This window comes from Mya arenaria, chromosome 4 (assembly GCF_026914265.1).
Source record: "Mya arenaria isolate MELC-2E11 chromosome 4, ASM2691426v1".
Classification (NCBI taxonomy): Eukaryota; Metazoa; Mollusca; class Bivalvia; order Myida; family Myidae; genus Mya; species Mya arenaria.
In genome coordinates, this window is record NC_069125.1 from 75177518 (window position 1) to 75194568 (window position 17051).

Consider the following 17051-nt stretch of genomic DNA (forward strand, 5'->3'; position numbering starts at 1 on the left):
TTAATATGAATATAATACCTACCATTTCATAATGATTTGTCGTTAAATATACTTTCTCTTGAATGATGTAAACATAACGCTTGTCCTAACTTAAAACTCTGTCAAATTAAGTCACGCAAACGTCCTTCTCGATTATTGATTCTTCTCAAACTTGTATCAGATTCATCACTAATACCATGAGTTTCCTCTCCATTTCCTCAAAAATGGTCTCCAATTTCAGACATCGTGAGTTGATTGCCGGCGATGACCTTCTTCTCAGTTGTTGTCGTGTGGGCGGCCGTCAGGGACGTTCACGTTACGTTCGCGGTGAGAGGGCTTCTCGATTTGGTATACGTTCCCAATCCCTTTTGTTTTAGTGCTTTGCAAAATCCTTGTTCATTTAAACTTATCCATTTCAAAATCATCACAAACATTGAAGAGTATTTGTATATCAAAATGGCAATAATTACTAGCATAACCAACCTAACCTATTCGTATAACATCAAATTATTCAAGCTATTTCAAATTGCAATCTATATAATTCAGTGCATACAAACGTTAGAGCAAGTACTATATTCTTTTTAATCACCGACAACTGGACAATTAACGAAATGGTCCTTTTGTTTTGATTTTTGCTGGAAAGCAGCAATATGTAGGGTGTTGGGTTTCATGCTGTAGACCTAGGACGCCAAGGTCATGGACCACGACCAAAAGATAGGTGGCCAAGGTCGTGGACCACGACCAAAACATAGAAGGCCAAGGTCGTGGACCACGACCAAAACATAGAAGGCCAAGGTCGTGCACCACAACCAAGTTGTTCATTCTTTGGCATTTTAAGGAACCTGATTGTGGAATTCTTGTGTTCGTTTACTTGACTGCTTTTTGAAGACGTTCATGTTTTCACATAGATAAGGATATTATTATGTCTTGTTTAATCAATTCATTATCATACTGCAGTGCGTTCATTTTCACCTGATAATCGTTGTAAACATTTGAGTGTTCGGTATAGGTAGAAAAGGGTTAATTAACCATTTAACGTGAAAAAGAAATTCATTGCAATGTATTGTAACAGCTCAAAGAGAAACAACAGAAAAGCAACAGAAGGTGTGACTCTAATAAGAAAAGGTGTCGTTTGATTACAAACAGTAATTAACGAGCCGACATAACTGATTAAAGCTAGCCGCCCAATTATCACATCCAGATTTTCAAAAGATGACCTACTTTAGTTTGATCGGGGTTTCCCCTCAGTCTCGACCGTCTGTGTACCAAAGCTTACAATCAAAGATTGTTTAATTTCAATTGAAAATAGTTCCTTGGACTATGCCCAAATAATTGGAGGCTGCACTTAACATTTATCTTTCAATAAATTATATTTAATAACAAGAGCTTTAAATGTACAATACCAGTTTAATTAATGCCATATGATTTTAATAATCTTAGACATTTCTAAAATAATATTAGGATATAAACACTAAAATGTGATACAATATATTTATTTCCGATATTATTAGCAAACAAAAGCTTGTGAGAGTTGGTAACGAACCATATATACCAACGAATATGAAACCCCCCAGAGTAAAAAAAATAATATACACTCCTTTTTTACAAAGCATTATAAAGTAGCTTTTGTATGCATATACCTTTCAAACAAAAGAATGAGATGAAATACTTAATGTGCATCAAGCTAAGTTGAACATACGTGTACATGCATTTATATGTAAAATATGTTTGCATTATCACAAAGTCTATGACTTTAAAAGAATGTGTTATTATTAGTATGTATCATGTTATAAGCCAAGTGTATGGGGGGGTTCATGTTTAAGTACAGTGTCTAAACTCAGACTCAAAATGCTAGTGTATGGGGGTCTGTGTTTAAGAACAGTGTCTCTAGTCAGACTCAAGACGCAAGTGTATGGGGGTCCGTGTTTTAAGTACAATGTCTATACTCAGACGCAAGACGCAAGTGTATGTGGTCCCTGTTTTTAAGTACAACGTCTATACTCAGACGCAAGACGCAAGTGTATGTGGTCCCTGTTTTTAAGTACAATGTCTATACTCAGACGCAAGACGCAAGTGTATGGGGTCCCTGTTTTTAAGTACAATGTCTATACTCAGACGCAAGACGCAAGTGTATGGGGTCCCTGTTTTTAAGTACAATGTCTATACTCAGACGCAAGTGTATGGGGGTCCGTGTTTTAAGTACAATGTCTATACTCAGACGCAAGACGCAAGTGTATGTGGTCCCTGTTTTTAAGTACAATGTCTATACTCAGACGCAAGACGCAAGTGTATGGGGGTCCGTGTTTTAAGTACAATGTCTATACTCAGACGCAAGACGCAAGTGTATCGGGGTCCGTGTTTTAAGTACAATGTCTATACTCAGACGCAAGACGCAAGTGTATGGGGGTCCGTGTTTTAAGTACAATGTCTATACTCAGACGCAAGACGCAAGTGTATCGGGGTCCGTGTTTTAAGTACAATGTTTATACTCAGACGCAAGACGCAAGTGTATGGGGGTCCGTGTTTTAAGTACAATGTCTATACTCAGACTCAGGAAAGCAACCCTGTGTTAGATCTACAATTTATCATACAAACAGGTATAACAAACTGATAGGACTCTTTTACAAAGAGTGTGTGAAGTTGGTCAGTGTAACACACTCCCCCTTGCGTACAGCATACTCATTCATGTTCAATTGGAATCTTGCGTTACAAATATGTTTAAACGGTTTTCGGTCCGCCTACCGAAAATGCCAAATTTTATTCTGCGTGTTCCTGGGGACTCCAAAAAAAGCCCCGTGAATGTCTCCTACCAAAATGAGAGGTTTCAGCCTCAAATCTGAGTGATGTAGTATGTACAACAATGTTCAATATCAAAGCCAATTGCTCGTGGATCTAGATGTATACTAAAAAAATTTTATCCGAAATAAACTCGAATGTAAAATTAGAGGAATGAAACTAAAATAAGTACGTAGTTATTTAACATGCCTCGCAGATCAAATATCCGCGCAAGACATTGCCTTCGTTTAACTTAACAAAAGCCTATGTTAATCGTCGCAGAAAGTACAATATTTGATACTTTTTTCTTCTAATGGATACATACAAAATGTTCTTAAAAATGCGGAGTTTCCCGCATTCTCATCGGCAACTTAGATAGGGCGGAAGATTTCCTTTAGCGGCTGTAATTCGCCGTCATGGTTCGCACGGACTACAACAAGGGGCGGAGTCTCGCTGATTGGCCAATCAATAATGTCGCGCGCTATTCGTTGGGCGGATCAGCCAAAAGCATTGAAATAGAAGATTTGTTTTTGTGATTTAACACAAATTCTGTGAGACAAACACCTAAAAGTTGGAATTATTAGCCATAGTGGAAATATCAACAATTTAGCTGTTAAAGGTATTTGTAATTTTTTCATCTTCTTTTTTTGTGACCAAACCGCGGACTTTGCAGCTCATCTGCACAAACAATCAACACTACAGGACTTGTTTTAAGTTTATCAGTTATTCGTTTTTATTTTTTAGTTTTCTTTATTCGGCTATAAGTATGTTCGCGTTTTAAGGATATCTACATAAAATAGAGAATGTGCTTTGACATATTTCGGGTCGTTTAAGGAAGAAGGAAAATGGTAATTGTAATATTGAAGTAAGCGTTTTAGAAAATTCTTAATCGTTTAATAGAACTGTTATTATTCGAAACAAATAAAAATGCCATTTATTTACATATAACTAATAGAACGTAAGATTCTAGTGAGCGCGTGTTTCTATATATAGACATCTGCGGTGATTGACAGGTTCCATTGTCAGGTATATTCCTAATTAAGCCGCGGTTTTAGGAATACCCACTGTCTTGAATGTGGCGATAACACTCGCATGTGATGCTCAAGTTTGTTTTGAAGTGGAATATAATACAACATATATAAGTGAATACGTATTTGTGAACTAGATAAAGGTAATATTTCAAAAGAACATTCACATTCTAAATGTTAATGAAAGGTTTTTTGTTACATTAAATCTGTAACAAAAACGATTGTTTAAACCAAAAAGGTATCGTTTTTTTTCTGTTTTTTTTTTGTGAATTATTATCATTGATCTATTTGAACAATAATATATTATTTTTAAATATTATTATAATAAAAGGTAATTATGAGGAATATTTTTTGTTTTGCGTTCATTCTGCTATCATTTTTATTTTATATTAAAAAATAAAACTTATGGTCGTTCACCTTAACGTCACTAGCGAGCCGAGATTATATTTAAAAGGTAAAATAGAACTGATGAACAGTTTTTCTGTAAGTGTGTAAATGGAGCGGTAATGACGCCGGCGCGTTCTTACAGATGCTGCTCTTGCAGGGAAACAACTACGGAGGCAGCACCGGAACTACTGCTAACACATACGGCACGAGCGCACCGCACACCACCAGCCACATGTACGAGGAGGATTTCCTATCCCGGGGGTCGCGAGGGTTCCCTTTGGGGCACGGGATGATCCCCACTCCACAGGCGTACTCCTTCGGCTTCCCCGTCCATTCGGCACACGACCCCATGGGATTCTCATGTGAGTAACTTATGTTTAATTGTCATTATTTTTAGAAGAAGTAGTGTATCTGTTATTATTAGTTATTATTATCCTTATTTTAATAATAATAATAATAATAATAATAATAATAATAATAATAATAATAATAATAATAGTTGACGTTATCATTATTTTTATGCTGGGTGTTGGTTTAAACAATATCTTGAGAAAAGGCAACTGTGATATACCCCATAACAATAATACGGGATGCAGCTATGTTGTTACATTAATAATGATCATTATGTAAATAACTTGCGTCAAGGTTAACATGGTGAATCTGCTCTGATATATTTCAAACTACCGGTTTTGTTGACATTGTTTACAAGTTATCATAATTATACATAATTAGTCCACATTGAGTACCACTGTGTTTCACCTTCGCTGTCTTGTGTACACACCAGTCAGAGGAGGCGCTAATTATGAGCACAAAGTCGAAATTTATAAATAATAAATTATATTATTATATTGGAATTGAATGTGAGAATTTCTACTCAATGTCAACCCTGTTGCCATCTATAAATAATTCAACCATACATCTGTTTTGTCACATTAAACTCTTCCATTTGCAAGGCAACAAATATTCTAACTGACTAAAACAACTTTATTTCTTTTTTTCTACAACTGCGTTATGGCGTGTGCTATCTTTGATCGGTTCTATGATTTCGGGCTTTTTGACGGTATTACTTTCTTATGTCGAGTACTTTGTTTCCTTTTCTGTCAAAATAGTGTTTGAAGTATTGGTAGGGGAGGCATGTATTGCATGTTTCTACTATATTTTGAACGTTTTTGTTTTTTCTCCTATTGCCATTTCTACAGCAACTTAACAAGTATATACCACGTCTTTCAGTCGGCCAATCTCAGCAGTTTGGAGGATACCCGTCCTTCGGAAGCCCTGGGGATCACAAGCGAATACTGGGCGGGGGTGGATGCGGAGGCGGCGGTCAGGGGGAAGTAATGGACAAGAACCTGAAGATCACTCTAGAGAACCGCGACCTCTGGTCCAAGTTCTCCTCCCTCGGCACAGAGATGATCATCACCAAGACCGGCAGGTAGGACACACTTTCTATTAAAGCATTGCACGTGAACATTGCAACTGTGACATGGTGTACATGTACACACATGAGTGAAATATATATAAAAAAAATTGTTTGGAAATTAAAACGTGATTTTGAGAAATGGAATAAAATATGATTTTTTTATAAGGAAAATAAAATACAGAGAATGACAATGTTGGTTATCAAAATGTTCGGGACGTCAAAACATTTCAATAATTATGTTTGAATACAATATCAGTATAATACATGTAGAATTTCCGTTACAAAGGTTTTCGGAATTATAGCAATGTGTTTGTCATTGAAATGTTAGCGGTATTGGCATGATCGAAGAACCATTTAGGTGTGATTATTCCCACAAGTTTCCGCTGCATTTTCATACAGCACATCAGCACGTGAGATAATTCCAAATCCTGTCGCACATTTTCTATACGGGAATTAATTGGCATTATAAAGGAGGAAATTAGCAGGCTGTTAGTAGATAAAAAGCTTGTTTTGCTGGTTTTGTCAGTTTTTAGAGGCAGTTACACGTTTTGCCTGGGAAAGGTGTCGCACGCTGTTATGTCTATGATTGGCTGCTTTATATCTGGGATGTTTGTATCTGCTGGTGGGAGCGACAAAGCAGCTTAACTGCGCTTAACTTCCGCGCCCTCCGCGTCACTATCTTACAGAAAAGCGGAAAGATTTTAACGACTGAATTTTGAAATAGAAATGGACAACAATTTCTAAAATATTTTACTTAAGCATTTTAGTACCTTTTAAAAATATATAACTTATTGACTATAAGTTGTGGAAGTAGCCCCGGCACCCACCGTGAGAAATATCGCAGGAAATCCTGATCGGATTATCCGAGAAATCCCGCCTTTTGTCTTGTCATTAGTTTTCATTTATGAAATAATTACTTCAAATGGATCTTGCTTTCAATATCCCATAATTCTTTTCGCAATGCCATTGACTTCCGATTTGGGAAAGTGCTGATCAAGTAGCTTTAAATAATATTTTTAAACTGATTATTGAATCCTTTTTTTATTTGATTGGAGATACCTGAAATTAAATATCTGATTCGAACTGGCGTGGGAAAAGTCTCACGTACATTCCAAAAACAATTGACAATAGTAAACATTCAATTAAAAAATAAGGATATAAGGACCTCCGTTTATTCTGAAAATTATTCTGAAATCAAAATAATGTTATTTATTTATTTTATTCACTAAAGTTTAACCAAGTATACGTTTGAATTTAGCGCTAATCTTTGACTCTCGAGGACTTTTTTCGATTTGCAATTATTTTTCGAGTTTGGATGAGCATATCGCATTTACAAAATGAAGAACAGGCCGATAAGTCTAGAAATGCATCCGAAACAACTACGCCAGACAGACAGTCGACGTTCGATCCATGGAGATAAAAATCGACATTGTTCCCTAATTTACAGGAGATTTTCTCACTTGTTCGATAATCAGTGCAAATTCATCTTGTAGACCACAGTAAATTTGTTTGATATTTTCAAAATTAGCCCATTTCATAAACCATAATTGCCAGATAAAGAAAAGCGAGTTAGGGTGATTGTTGTTGAGAGGAGACTGGGAAGAGCCATCAACGCCGTCTCGTACATTGCCCGGTAGACTCTACTAAATAATACTCAAATGTCGTCTGGATTTATATGAATACAAATTATGGGTGAAAGCAAATCGTGTCGAATTCAGATTGTTTTCAGAATTGCATAAATGTGATATAAACACCATGATTTCAATTGATCATCGTTTAGTTATGCATATTCAAAATGTTATCTATTCACTGTGAACCCGATGAAACGTAGAACCCCTTCCTCGCCCGTGCGTCCAAGAAAACGACAGGTGTCCGCTCGCACGCGAGCTTCATTAACAATCGCCTCATGTTGACTTTGAATGACTTTTAGTTAAAACATAATTTAAGACCATTACTTTTAGGTTAAAGCTATTCTTAACAAAGTTTTCATTGAAATACTTGAGGTGACTAACTAAAGCTGTCCTGTCAAAAATGGCGTCGTCGCTATTGTTCAACACGTGCCAGTCATTGTCCGGAAAATAAGTTGTGAAGTTAGCACGGGAAGGCGAAAGATGCACAGAGTCGGAAAATGATCAAGAAGCATAGGTGTAAAACACGGACAAGCCATTATTAACAGAATTTGAACAAATTAGGTGGACATTGCGTCACTTATCCGGCACCCGGTAATTTGGTCACCGGTCTCCCTGGGTGCCGGCCTTAAACCACGTTTTGCGCCTCACAAGATCTTGCATAATTCCGCACAACTGTATTAGTGTCCTCTCATCACCAACCACAATTTAACAAACCATTCTCATTGTAAATGTTAACACGAAAATCATACCAAAAGTACTGTGGTTATTTAGATCTATAGGTCGCTAGCTTGATCTCTTAACAAATTAAGTGGATGCAAATCTGCTAGATTTCGTATTTACATCAACAGACATTAAAACATACAATAGTTCGTAAAATGAAAACTTTACATAATTAAATCGACTGAAACAAACTAATTACTCTTGTATAGCCCCGTTGAAAAGAATTCAAACAATAAAAATTCAAATCTGAACAAAAAAAAATAATGAACGATAAAAATCGACATTGAAATAAACAAATACCATTTGTCTCTTTAAATACATAATACAGAACGCGAGCCAACGATAGCCTTTGGCCAATAGAAAATAATTTAAATTACAAATGGTCTTTCAGAAAATGAAAGTTTCCTTATCTTGATTTAATGATAAGATTTAAGAGATTCCTATAAAATCGCATAATGGGAGGGTATTTGAAATTTGTAGATATTAGCAAGATAATTGGAGATTTTCACGCTTATTTTGTTAAATTTAAGGAATTATAGGATGTAGAAATGAACAGAATGTTATCTAGTCGATCCGAGGTTTTGTACCAATTCATGGGATCAATGACAAAAGTCACAACTAATGACCCATCTGTCATTTGTCCAGTCATTTATTTTATTTATTTATTTATTTATTTATTTATTTATTTATTTATTTATTTATTTATTTATTTATTTATTTATTTATTTATTTATTTATTTATTTATTTATTTTATATAATTTTTTATTTTTTATTAAATACACTTTTTCTTTCGTTTTTTGTACAAGTCTGAACTACAAATCGACTAATTGCAATATAGACAGACATTGGCGACCGATGGCAAGGTATCAGACAATTGTAACAAAGATCAATCATGGCTACAATACGCTTGATAGGATTGTTTACTTTTCGGCATTTGTTGTGCCATTCAACACGCGCCTAGAAGTCAAACATAAACCCGAAATTGTCCTTAGACTAAGTAAATTGTTTATCGAACATTAAAATACGTTGTTATCTAGTATTATTTCACTATTATTGCTGCTAAGTGATGTTTTTACACGAATCCTGTGTCGGCCGACACCAATATGTAACAAGTGGATTTTTTCTAACACCCGGTAAATGATGTTACTGAGTGTCCTGACGGAATTTGCACATGGCGCTCTACTTGAGCTTTGGTCAAGAGGTTTATACTGATTATCTAATGAAAATGATGGTCCATTGCCGGTGTCTCTTAAAGCAAGCCATTCGGAACTCCTCGGCCATTTTATCGAAAACAACCTCGGATGTATGCCGGTACATCAGTTGAAGTAGTCCGTAAATTTTTGAATAATATCATTAATTAAATGTAGTGTTTAAGAGTTGTATTCATTGCTCTCAGTTTAAATTGATTGCCAGTGAAGTGTATTATTGCAAACATGATTAAGATTCCCAAGAGTTAAGTCATAAAGTTAAACAACTAATTCAGATTACTACGCGATCTATTTGCAGCGGACTTAAACGTACCACTTTTTGAGTATGTAAACCGTCCAAATACATCCGAAGTTGTTTTTGAAAATAATGGCCGAGGAGCTCCGAATGAAAGCAAGCATCGAATTCCATTAACTTCCGTGGATGTGCTGCAATGTGGCCCTCTAGCACGTGGCGCCGCGTGCCACAGTATCACCTCGATTTAAGTGAGAGGGAACTCCTCCCGGCCACCCGACACGCGCGGTTTCTGTAACTACGGTGAAAGTGAAGATTGTTTTGACAAATATCGCGTCACTAGAAAACACCAGCACGTGTCTTACCAACAACTAAATATGATAATAAGAGGCCGAGTCAAGTAACTTGTCCTTTAATGACTGCGTGTACATTTCAGGCGGATGTTCCCAACCCTGAAGGTGGGTCTAGAGGGACTGGACCCGCACTCCAAGTACATCCTGCTCGTGGACATTGTGCCACTGGATGACTGCCGCTACAAATACCACAATTCTGAGTGGGTGGTGACGGGGAAGGCGGAGCCGCACATGCCCGGCCGCCTGTACATCCACCCTGACAGCCCAGCTTCCGGCTCCCACTGGCTCAAACAGCCCGTAACCTTCCACAAGCTCAAGCTCACCAACAACAACCTGGACCAGAACGGACATGTATGTAGCACATTTCAAAGTCCATATAACTCTACATTTCCTTTCTATTAAAAACTGAAGTAACATGTAAAGAACAAAAAAATGGCTTCCACTCCCGTTTTTTTTGTTAGCGTGACATTTTTTATTTTATTTATCTATTTTCATTTCTAATTTTGATAGATTTAGTTCGTTCTTTATTAATGTTAAAACTATTTTTTTAATTATATTTAGTACTTTACATATTTTTCTTTCAATATAAATCATAGATGCTCTATTTCATTGCATTTTTCCATGTTGCATCTTGTAGGCCGTCAAATATACTGCATGTCAAATCTGCAGACAATTCCCCGTGCGGAGGGGAAAACTCGCAAATAAACCGTTTCAGCTAATTTGTTCATTCTATCACGCACAAACATACATCCCGACATTCTCTTCTCGCTAAATCAATGTCTTGGAAACGCATTTCTTTTCCAAACATTGCCCTAGCTCGCCTCTCTAACACTCCCGTGTGTTTAAAATCAAGTTTCTTTTCATTTTATTCGCCATTTTTCCTGCCGTCGCAAATTGGATAGTTTCGTGTCAAAAACCATATGTTGAATGAATATATAAATTCTTGCCCGCCGGGACGTTAGCATGGTTACGGCGGGGGACATACACGAACGGTAAATATCTTGGTGATGGATGGGGACTGGGCACCGGGTTCTACCGTGACGTGCCCCTCCCGCGGGGACACTGGGTAGTCGCTTCTCATAATTCACACAATTTCCGTTGATTGTCATTATCAACAAGGCAAAACATACCTGCATATACTGCCTTTTATTTATTTGCTAACCAATTTGCCAATTTGTGTTTCCCCGAGAACTCGTGCACTTGCGTATTCTTACATTCATTAAGGAAAAGTAGTTCACCAATTTACAAAATGTGCTAAATTCAACGCACAAATTGTGTGCGTGTTTGTTTCAATAAGCCATATTTCGACGAAATAACACAAAAGACAATTATTCCCAACACATACATATTAATTGAAACAAAATTCATTCATCATAATGGTCCCTTGTCTGTACGCTCTGAGGCATTGAGGTTAATTGACTAAAATCCAGGGGGACTGTTTGGAATAGTAAAAAATACTGTTAAGATATGCTTAATTACAAAGGAATAGCCCGTGTATTTTTGTAGAATACTCCCCTACTTGGGTTTGGGTCGTTTGCGACTATTCCATGTTAATGACGGCAATCCCAAGACTCGAAACGTGATACCGCCATGCCGGCGGGTTACGATTGTTCCTGTAATTCAGGGAGCTTGGCAAATGTTCATGTTTGGACCGCTCTATTTCTCTACTATAAATATTTTAAACTTAAAAAAGATTCTGAGTGGAATCCATATCGTGTTGGTCGTACCAAATTGCACAGTTATCCTGTGCTGAACTTCCAATGTAATTCGGCAGAAACGGCCGGTGGCATATGCTTTCTCTGGAATGGTCTCCACTCCAAAGGCTACCATAAACCTGACAGCCGCAACTTCTATTAATTAATAGCAAATACACCGTTGTTTAACGGTACCGTTTCATGAAATCCCAAAAATGATCACAACCATGCTAATTGAGAATAAATTGAATATGAATTCAATACCAGGATTCATCAGACGACAATTTTCTGCCATTTACTGATCCCCCGCCATGTTGAGTTCGAAACAACGCTTGATTTATATGATAGCAGCTCTGAATGCTCCTTTGTCGTTTGTTTCGAGTCAGCCACACCCTCCCTTTCTTTACAGAAATGTAAACCGTTATAATTACACGGTGTCTCGGGCCTAGGGGCGTAAGAGGACAATTCCAAATCATCAGTCTTAATTTCCGTAGCAGACGATAAGTGAAATATCCCAAAAATACAGTATTCGGGCTAAAAACGAGGAATTCTCCGGTCGGAACAGATGCGACTGTTACTGGACCCCATCTATCATATTTCTCGTTTCTTTGATCAAAATAATTAATTGTTTGATAAAGCAAAAGAAGTAATAATGATTAAACTACCATTTTCGTGGATTAATGACATTCTTTATGACAAAAGAAAACGAGTCTTCTGAAAAAAATGTCCGAAAGCATGTTGTCGCAACTAAGTCAGAAACAACTAATTAAGATTTCTGTCTAAGCCTTTTGCAAAATAGGCTTCACCGCGTCCACTGTTTTTGCTTGCATTTATGTTATTATTATTATTATTATTATTATTATTATTATTATTATTATTATTATTGATGATGTTGTATACTTTGCTGCAAAACCTACCTCGATGATATTTCTGACCTTGATATTGTACGTTTGCAGATAATTCTGAACTCAATGCACAAGTACCAGCCGCGGGTGCACATCGTCCAGGCAAACGATATCTTCAGCATGCGGTGGACTTCATTCAACACATACGCGTTTGAGGAGACAACGTTTATCGCCGTAACCGCCTATCAGAACGAACAGGTAAAACAACGTTCATGTCCTAAACGTTATAAATATGACTGTACCTATTTATAGCCGTTGAAAAGCGCCGTCGAATCTGTGTGAAAATTACCGATCATGACATTCAACTAGATGCATACAAAAAACCACGACGTGTTTCAAAACATGGTATCAATAATAATGAGGCGAAATGATACAGAGCTGTAGATCATGATGTTTCGGTAGGAGACCAGCCCTTTGTTGTCAGTAACTGTCTAATGACCCAAATCGAAGATTTGTGGTAGGAAACAATTAACTTAAGGGAAATTGTCTTCTAAATATTTAATAATTTCCTATATTGGCGGCAGCATGCTTGCATTTAATATTAGATACGATCGGCCTTCCTGACCAGGGCTACAAAGAAACAAAAGAAACTATATTCGGTCCACCCTTATAATCAACATCGCAATCAACTTAGTCTAAAAATATACACGCATTAGCCAATAATAAGATATTGTCTAAGGACCAAACATGAGTAAACGTGTTTGATTTATTTCTAATACAGCTATGTTTTTGTTTTCCAGATCACACAGTTGAAAATTGACCACAATCCTTTCGCGAAGGGTTTCCGGGACAACGGAATGGGCCGAAGGTAGGTTTGAAATAAAATAAATAAAAAAAGAAATAAAAAAATAAAAATTAATAAATAAATAAGTAAATAAAAAAAATAAAAAAAATAGATAAACAAATAAATAAATAAAAACATAAATAAATGTAAATTTGAAAATGTGTTCATTAAGTAAACGAATGAATATATGAACAATAATACTATTTGACTAAATTCAGTCCTTTTTTGGTTTAGATACTTGAACATACTGAAATGAATTATGTAATACATGTTGTTTTTTTCTCATTTCTTTCAAGTGCCGTTCCTCCCTTCCATTCCAGGGACCACAGGTTGACGTTGAAAAGGCCGGCTGATGATGGACTCTCAGACTATGAGAAAGGTAGGCTCAAGTTTGAACTTGCTGACGATAATAAAAATAAAATCTTTAAAAAAACAACATTAAAAAGATAGTATTAACGTTATAGTTGCCATTGTATTCATTTTCCACTGAAAGGCGATTGCGTTATCCTGCTGAGAGAAAAGGGGAAAGATATATTTTAATGGTGCAATTCTTTCCTAAACGGGATAAGCCCTTGTAATCTGACGACCGGAGATCCCCAACCCTTTCTGTGTGTACCGTCACGTGACGGTGAAATCAAATACCGCCGACAACTGCTCACAGTCCTTGGTTGTGAGCTAGCAGGCCATCCTGTCTTATTACTTACCTTATAATTTCATTACAGACAAATGCGGCACATTTCGTGTCATAATTGCGGCGCTAAACTCGAAAATGGGTCCGTGCGAAATTATAACAGTTCGTAAAATCTTGTTAAAATCTCATCAGCCTTTCCTTTAGGTATTTTAATTATCTACAGCTGGAATATATAGAAAGGTTTTAAAATATAATCTGGGTGTCTCAAATATCGAATTCCTCTGACAGCGTACATGATGCCCGACAAAATGACATCGTAAAATCATCTGAAAACACGCGCACAGACATCCCTGTGTTTACGGCCGTCGTCGTGACTTTACCGGAAACGTGTTAACAAGTTTTAATTATTAAAACACTGACAATTTATGACGCTGAGGGTTTCATATATTTTTCAAAGTAAATTACTGTCACGCAGGAAGAATAAAGACAGCGAAATAACATTACTGGAAATTTAAAACTTTATAATACATCACAGAGTGACCCTAAGTGTCATTATTCGGTGGTTTAAAACGTCTTCAGACAAGAAGAAAACTCAGAGAAAAAGTGATGTTTTAGGCATGGTTGTAAAATATTCTGACGAGTTTTTTCTTCAAAATTGTGACATTAATTTTTGGAAGAGAAATAAGAACATGTCACCAGGTTCACATTGGTTATCAAATTATGGCAGCCATCTAATGAACGAAATTTGAATGCTGCAATTAATGCTGTTGTATTTGAAAAAGCATCAAGATCTACGATCAGGGCATTTTACACTGCTTTATAAGAGTAAGCGAATTGCCTATGAAAAGCGTTGTCTGCTTCACACTAAATCAAGCTCTTCTCCCTGTCTCATTTTATATGTGTGAGATTATGCCCGTGTTTGCTGCTAAAACAACAAATCTTCACGACCTACCGGTAACATTTTCACCTTGTTACAACATATTAGCAGATTTAGCCGTTTTTTGCATATCTCTGAGAAAGTCTGATGGTTCAACACCTATCTTTTACAAACCTGCTAGTTTTGTAACAAAGGGAACGTAATTTTCCAGTCACCGATATTCAATTGCCACTCGTACCGTCAAAGTCACCACCATGCGTACTCAAGGTGAATTTTAACTTCACACTTCGTCATACGGCAATCGCAGAGCAAGATGGCAAATTCGATCCCCGCATTCGTAATTCAATTTAGCAGTCATTCTTGAAATATTAATGATCGTAGCAAATTGGATCAGGCTCGTTGCTGAAGTAGCGCTCCGACAGTTCACACCTTCTTTAGGAGTAAATTGCATTAGCTAATACACATTGCTCAGACAGGAGAGATTGCCGGCTTCTCCCTCTCCCGCTACCATACAGGCACTATACCCGCCAAGTTGTTGGTCTCCCCCAAATTACGATTTATTTGTTACTGATATCCTGTCACAATAAATGTGCCCGAGATAAATAAAACCAAGACTGTCGAAGGAAAAACATTTTTGATGATCAATGTACTGGTCTTTTGCTTAAAATGAATGACAACGATTTATAAATGTGGCATCTTGTACCTTCAGATGACAGTTTCTCAAAGAAGCACAAGTCTGATGAGGACTCTATCGAACTGAAATCGACCAAGATCGAGATCAAAAAGGACAGTCAGCTTGAGCCCCTGGATCGCCCTGCGGACAGCGCCGACCTCCAGGACCCCGAACTCAGCCAATGTCTCAGCAAATCAGGCTCATCTGGAAGCTCGCATTTGTCTTCAAAGACGCCCCCGTTGCCATCACAACAAAGTGCAACAAATGCGTGTAACTACAGCTCGTTGTCAGGTTCAAGTCTCGGAAAACCGTATGGGTCATCGTGTATGAGCGGTGGACTTGGAGGAGGAGTTGGTGGCGAGCCAACCGGTTACTACCCGCACCACTCGCCGGTAGATCGCTCAACGTCCTCTTTCCTTCCGGTGACAAGTTCGCCGCCGTTGCTGCCGCCACAGGCGGCCGTGTCCTCCAGTCTTTCCCTGCACTCACTTTCCTCCATGAGCCAGATGCCCCATTGTCGACTGCCGTCATCCACTCTCTCCAACACGGACTGCGCTATGCGACAACCCTCACATCTATCCGCTACCTCCAGCTTTGGCCTCAGGGGCGCCTCCCCGACCCCACAGCACCCGAGCCTCCCCTCGTGCACGTACATGCAGACCACACAAGGCTCTGGCTACTCATCACATATCACGCCAAACGTACACATGATGAACATGAACTTCCCAGGTCCTATGGCCTAAGTTAAGGAGCCCCCCTCTCACTGGTTGTGTTCACGTGAACATGGATCTTAGATGTAGACACTAGGTACTGTCCCAGACTTCCCACGGACAATGGGGCTCGGCAGGGTGTTTTCAAACAGTTCGTCTGGCTGATAGCGCTTGTGTTTGCCGCGTCGGATGTCACCTGAAGTCGGCTGGAAATAGACCGACTATCATTGTCGACATAGAACTAGTGAAGTCAATTTTTAGTTTTGTTAAGTGCTGTTTTGATTCAAATAGTGACATGTGTTTGTCTTGTTATCATATGTGAATATGTATATTTTATTGTTTTGTATGTTTATACTTGTGTAAATATCAAGTGTCAGAAACACGAATGCATCTTTATAGTGTATCGACTATACTGGGACCAAACCTTACAACAAATTTAAACTTACGTGTTAATTGAGTCAAATAATATTATTAATATTGTATATTTAAAAATGTACATACGTCCGAGTTGAACTTGTTTATATTTTGTTCAGTTGTTTTAACCACTTGTATGGTAAACATATGTAGTAATATTTCCCATTGCAACACGTTCTTATCTGATGCTCATTGTTTTGTACAGTTTTATTTATTGTAACAAAAATATGTTACAAAATAAAAAAAAATGTAGCAAATCGTTGTTTAAATACATTATTTCCGTTATCACAATCTGTTGCAAGGAAGTGAACACTTGTTTCGCTTGCTAAGCTGATATTTATTTTTATAAAATCGTTATGCTGCTCTGAGAGAAAATTTATTTCTACTGGAAGGAAAGCACACTTTAGCGACAGAATGAGTGATCAGATTATATAAATTCCGATTCAGATCTGGTAACTTTGACAAATATATTGATCTAATTTTAAAAAGGATGAAGGAAAAGGGAAAACAACAACAGTTACTCAAGTGGTCAATAACAAAAAGGCATCCATGTAAAAAGACCATTAGCTACGAACTTATTACCATCCAATATGAGGCTATTGTTTTTTTTTTATATATCTATAAGAAAA

At 37.3% G+C, this 17051-nt stretch overlaps 1 protein-coding gene across 1 annotated transcript; it reads left to right on the plus strand.

Moving 5' to 3' along the window:
• The first annotated feature begins 4311 nt into the window (after positions 1 to 4311).
• On the plus strand, positions 4312 to 16041 carry LOC128229660 (T-box transcription factor TBX6-like). Its single transcript, XM_052941438.1, has 7 exons — positions 4312 to 4531; positions 5400 to 5601; positions 9818 to 10085; positions 12385 to 12531; positions 13074 to 13141; positions 13438 to 13506; positions 15342 to 16041. The coding sequence occupies exons 1-7, from the start codon at positions 4312 to 4314 to the stop codon at positions 16039 to 16041; spliced, it is 1674 nt and encodes a 557-aa protein (XP_052797398.1).
• The last annotated feature ends 1010 nt before the right edge of the window (positions 16042 to 17051 follow it).